Source organism: Amblyraja radiata, chromosome 18, assembly GCF_010909765.2.
Source record: "Amblyraja radiata isolate CabotCenter1 chromosome 18, sAmbRad1.1.pri, whole genome shotgun sequence".
NCBI lineage: Eukaryota > Metazoa > Chordata > Chondrichthyes > Rajiformes > Rajidae > Amblyraja > Amblyraja radiata.
In genome coordinates, this window is record NC_045973.1 from 49172381 (window position 1) to 49177995 (window position 5615).

Below are 5615 nucleotides of genomic sequence, written 5' to 3' on the forward strand. Positions count from 1 at the left end.
GTCCTCCATATGACATCACCCAGGCTTGCATCCGACCACACATCATCGTAAGCGACGCTGCTCTAGCTGAGGTTTGGAGCAGGCAGACAACTGGGATGCATCACCCATGGTCAGTCATGACCAAGGGGGGCCTACCCCTCCACCGATGTCAGGCTAACACCCATGTTTCCGGTGGGCAGCGCGACTCGCGTCGCAGCGGCCTCTGCAGTCCGCCTGTCTTTTTATTATTTTTTGTCTCGTTTGAATGTAGTTTTTATTATTTATTTTTTTTGCGTATGCGTGTGGGTATGTGTGTGGGGGAAACCTTTAAAATCTTTTCCCTGTAAGGAGAACCCGACCTTTTCTCTGTCGGGTCTCCGTTGTCGTTGGGGCCGAGCACCGTGGAGCGGCCTCCAACCGGAACGACCTGGGGCTCCAGTCGCGGAGCCTGCGGACCATCGTGGAGCTGGCCGAGTTCGGAGCAGGAGGAGCTGTGGTGGCGCTCGGCTGCGACCCGACCCCGGAGATTCGGAGGCTTACCGCAGTTCTGGTAGACAGTAACACCGGGAGCCCGCAGGTCCCTGCTGGGAGACCGCTTTTCGGGGCTTCCGCAACGGCGACTTCACCCGCCCTAGTAGCGGGGTTGAAGAGTGCCTGGAGCGGGGCCTTGCATCATCGCCCGGCGCGGCTTTGAATGGCCGCGGGACACTTACCATCGCCCTCCGGGGGCTTTAACTCTGACATCGGGAGGGGAATGGGGAGAGCAGGGGAGAGATAAGTCTTTGCCTTCCTCAAATTAGGAGACCAAAACAGCACAGAATACTCCAGGTGCGGTCTCCCCAGGGCCCTGTACAACCTCGTTGCTCCTAAACTCAAAACCTCTCGTAAGAAGGAAAACATGCCTTTAGCTTTATTCACTGTTTGCTCTACCTGCATGCTTACTTTCAGTGATTGATGTATAAGGACACCCAGGTCTCGTCGCATCTCCCCTTTTCCTAATCTGACATCATTCAGATAGTAATCTGCCTTCCTGTTCTTGCCACAAAAGTGGATAACCTCCGATTTATTTACATTATACTGCATCTGCCATGCTTCTGCCCACTCACCCAACCTATCCAAGTCACCCTGCAGTTTCATGGCATCCTCCTCAAAGCTCACACTGCCACCCAGCTTTGTGTCATCCGCAAACTTGAAGATCTTACATTAATTCCCTTGCCTAAATCGTTAGGCGAGGTGAGAAAAAACTTTTTCACCCAGAGAGTTGTGAATTTATGGAATTCCTGCCACAGAGGGCAGTGGAGCCCAAGTCACTGGATGGATTTAAGAGAGAGTTAGATAGAGCTCTAGGGACTAGTGGAGTCAAGGGATATGGGGAGAAGGCAGGCACGGGTTATTGTCAGGGGACGATGAGCCATGATCACAATGAATGGCGGTGTTGGCTCGAAGGGCCGAATGGCCTCCTCCTGCATCTATTTTCTATGTTTCTATGTTAATATTGTAAATAACGGGTCCCAGCACTGAGACTTGCGGCACCCCACTAGACCAGTTACAATACAATACAATTTATTTGCCATTTGAACCTCGTTGAGGTTCAAACGAAATGTTGTTTCTGCAGTCATACACACAAGAAAAAGAACCAAGACACAACACAATTTACGCAAACATCCATCACAGCGCATCTCGTCCTCGCTGTGATGGATGTTTGCATAAATTGTGTTGTGTCTTGGTTCTTGTTGTGTCTTGGCCCTTCGAGCCAGCACCGCCATTCAATGTGATCATGGCTGATCAGCCCCAATCAGTACCCCGTTCCTGCCTTCTCCTCATATCCCCTGACTCCGCTATTTTAAAGGACAGGCTAGATGCAGGAAAAATGTTCCTCATATTGGGGGAATCCAGAATCAGGGGTCACAGTTTAAGAATAAGGGTTAGGCAATTTAGGACTGAGATGAGGAAAAACTGTGGAATTCTCTGCCACAAAAGAAAGTGGAGGCCAATTCACTGGATGTTTTCAAGAGAGAGTTAGATTTAGCTCTTAAGGCTAAGGGAATCGAGGGATATGGTGAAAAAGCTGGAACGGGGTTCTGATTGAGATCAGCCATGAATGGCTCGAAGGGTCGAATGACCTACTCCTGCACCTATTTTCTATGTTTCTATGATAAAAAACAATGAATGAAAAATATGCAAAAAAAAGTATCAATGATAAAGGAACCAGGCATTGTTAGCTATTTGTAGGTATGTTGCAAAACCTACCTTCAGCGGCGCTGCAGTTCTGTTGCTGCCCGTGTGCGCGATTTTGGTGCCTTTGAGAGGGGGCGGGTTTAAAACGCGATTTTCTCTCGGCTATTCAAATCGAGGTTGAATTGTTTAATTTAATTGTTATAGTAGGTTAAAAATCATCCTCTAAACCCGCCACCGCCGACAACGGGACGGATCTCATACAGGGGACAAACGAAGGTAGGTTGTTTATTTTTACATTAAAAAGCGCTTCTTAAGATCCCTTTATACAAAATGTTATGTTGCGAGTAGCTAATTTGGGGGCCCATTAAATCCCGCAGTATTTTTCTGGGAATTTGGGGTACAAATCCACCGCAATGGGAACGTTCCAAACCAGTGCGTTCCACAGGATCCCACTCAAAAGCTGATTTAAATGGCCATTAATTTACAGCAATTGAACACTAAATTCCTTCCATTTGGCCTATAAATTAATGTAAATGAGATTTTAAAATCATGTTTTATTGTGAATTCTTTGTGAATGTTATTTGGACACTTAGGCTATTTAAAAATGTTAATCTTTTCTTAAGAAATGGATAGATATTTAGATCTAGTAATTGAAGTTTGGAATTACCTACAATTGGGTAACTAACTAATTATATGCTTTAATTTCAGGTCATCCAAGTAAGATTGTTTAATATTTGTTTCAGAATGCTTCAATCTATAATAACTGAAAATTTCTTTCAGTTCTCTTAATTTCACTGTCCTCGATCACAGCTTTTGTGTTAAGTCAATGGAAAATCAATAGGTAACAAGATGCTAATTTCCGAGTAGGAAAATGGCCGAAACTTTTTTTAATAATGCAGATATGAAAGTGAATTGGGTGTCAAATGAAACTTATTATTGTGCTTTATCTGATGGGATAAATTGCAGACTTGATTTTTTAATTCTCAGAATTTTGTAACATTGCTACTATAGGGTGATTTCATGAAAGGTCACTGGAGCGTAAATCCCCACTCACGTGACCGAAAATTTTAACTGGGGGACAAGCGTCACTTCCGGTACATGTTAGTGGATGGGAAAACACGCACTTTCACACCCATTAAAAACATACAAAAAACGGCCAGTTTTTGAGCTGCAATTAAGTGAGCCAGTCGGGGTGACCGTGAGGAACAGCTACCTAAATTTACAGTCCAAAAAAAAGATAGAAACTAAGGTAAATACAAGAGGGAGCTGAAGGGGCCAAAACGGCGGAAGTGCTAGCGGCCTTTTTCTGTGGAGATTTAAAGATCCAAAATATCGGGAATTATCGCGTTTGCTCGCTGCATTTCATCAAAAGTAAGGCATTATTGGCTTTGTTATCTTTATTCATTTGTTAGATGAAAAGTATTAAAAGTTAGAAATCCGTCAGTAAAATTGCAAAATCGTCCATGGTTCTCGAGTGGGTTTTAACATGCAAAATGAAAACGCTTCTGAAGCTCCATTTACCATTTAAATAATCGTAAACTCTCAATGCGTTTGGAAATCAATTTTACTCAGATGCAAGCTAAGGAATAAGCGCCTTGAGTATTAGAAAGGCGCTATATAAATCCCATCCATTATTATTATTATTAAGGAATGGTATAATTCTCAGCTGTTGGACAAAATCAGGAGATTTTATTATTTGCCAGAATATATTTCTCAATGGCGTTCTTGTGCATATTGTCTATCCTGCTCACAGTGGGTGCCCAATCAGGATTGTTGACATCATTCCATGCTGCAGGCTTGTCTGTTATTAGATGAAAAATAAATAAGTAGTTTGGGTGATTGTGCAGGCTTTAAACAAGAAACATTGAGGAATATATTCTGGCAAATACAAAAATCTCCTGATTTTGTCCAACAGCTGAGAATTATCCCATTCCTTAGCTTGCATCTGAGTAAAATTGATTTCCAAACGCATTGAGAGTTTACGATTATTTAAATGGTGAATGGAGCTTCAGAAGCGTTTTCATTTTGCATGTTAAAACCCACCCGAGAACCATGGGCGATTTTGCAATTTTACTGACGGATTTCTAACTTTTAATACTTTTCATCTAACAAATGAATAAAGATAACAAAGCCAATAATGCCACTTTTGATGAAATGCAGCGAGCAAACGCGATAATTCCCGATATTTTGGATCTTTAAATCTCCACGAAAAATGTCCGCTATCAACTTCCGCCGTTTTGGCCCCTTCAGCTCCCTCTTAAATTTACCTTAGTTTCTATCATTTTTTTGGACTGTAAATTTAGGTAGCTGTTCCTCACGGTCACCCCGACTGGCTCAGTAAATTGCAGCTCAAAAACTGGCCGTTTTCGATGTTTTTAACGGGTGTGAAAGTGCGTGTTTTCCCATTCACTAACATGTACCGGAAGTGACGCCTGTTCCCCAGTTTAAATTTTCGGTCACGTGGGTGGGGATTTACGCTCCAGTGACCTTTCGTGAAATCACCCTATATATAGAGAGAGAGAGAGGGGGGGGAATGCCGGGGTTACTTGAAGTCATTAATATCATTGGGCTGTAAGCTGCCCAAGCGAAATATGAGATGCTGTGCAATGCGGGTGGATTCCTCTCCTCTCCACCCATAGACACCAGACACCAGACACCAGACACCAGATCCTATCACTGTCACTGTCCCCATTGGCCTCGGCTGCTGCGGTCAGCCAGAGGGAAGAGGCGGGACCAAGTTCCCGATTGCCCCCCCCCCCCCTGAGGAAAAGGGGTGGGTTGTTCCCGTCCATTGGCTCCAGCACCCGTCCATCAGCGGGAAGAGGGGCATGAAGAGGGACAGGCGACCAATCGCCTTCCGAAGAGGGTGGGTTCCTGCCCGTCCATTGGCCCCTCTCCCTGTCACTCCCCGCGGGGGCGGGGACAATGAGACGGGAGGAGGAGGGAGATGGCGACGAACTGGCGGGTCCTCGACAACGTGCCCTTCCTCCTCTACCTGCTTGCCGCCAAGTCGCTGCTCCTCTGCCTGGCCTTCATCGGGGCCAAGCGCTGGCAGGCGCGGCGGCTGCGGCTGGCGGCGGAGGCGGCGGCTGCGGTGGGAGACAGCGACAAGCGGCGCTAGAGGCCGCGGCGGAGGAGGAGGAGGAGGCCGTGAGTGAAAGCTTGGGCCCGGGGGGCGGGACATGGGAGGGCGGGACAACCGCTGACTGACGGCGGTCGCAGCCAATCAGGCGCCGATGAACCGGACCTTCGTCCAATCCCTGGATGGGAGGGCGAGGCAAGCACTGACTGACGGTGGTGTGGGCCAATGGGGGAGGGCAACTGTACGACGATCAACGGCTGGGACGATAGTGGGCGTGATAATTATTGACTGACGGCCGACGTGGCTAATCAGCGTGGGAGGGGCAGTGGAGGGCGGGTTCAACGCTGACTGATGGGCGGATGGTTAAGGGGAGGCG

At 46.8% G+C, this 5615-nt stretch overlaps 1 protein-coding gene across 1 annotated transcript; it reads left to right on the top strand.

Annotated features, from left to right (window-relative positions):
• The first annotated feature begins 4974 nt into the window (after nt 1-4974).
• Nucleotides 4975-5336, top strand: LOC116983519 (small integral membrane protein 11A-like). Its single transcript, XM_033037332.1, has one exon. The coding sequence runs from the start codon at nt 5105-5107 to the stop codon at nt 5276-5278; it is 174 nt and encodes a 57-aa protein (XP_032893223.1). The 5' UTR covers nt 4975-5104; the 3' UTR covers nt 5279-5336.
• The last annotated feature ends 279 nt before the right edge of the window (nt 5337-5615 follow it).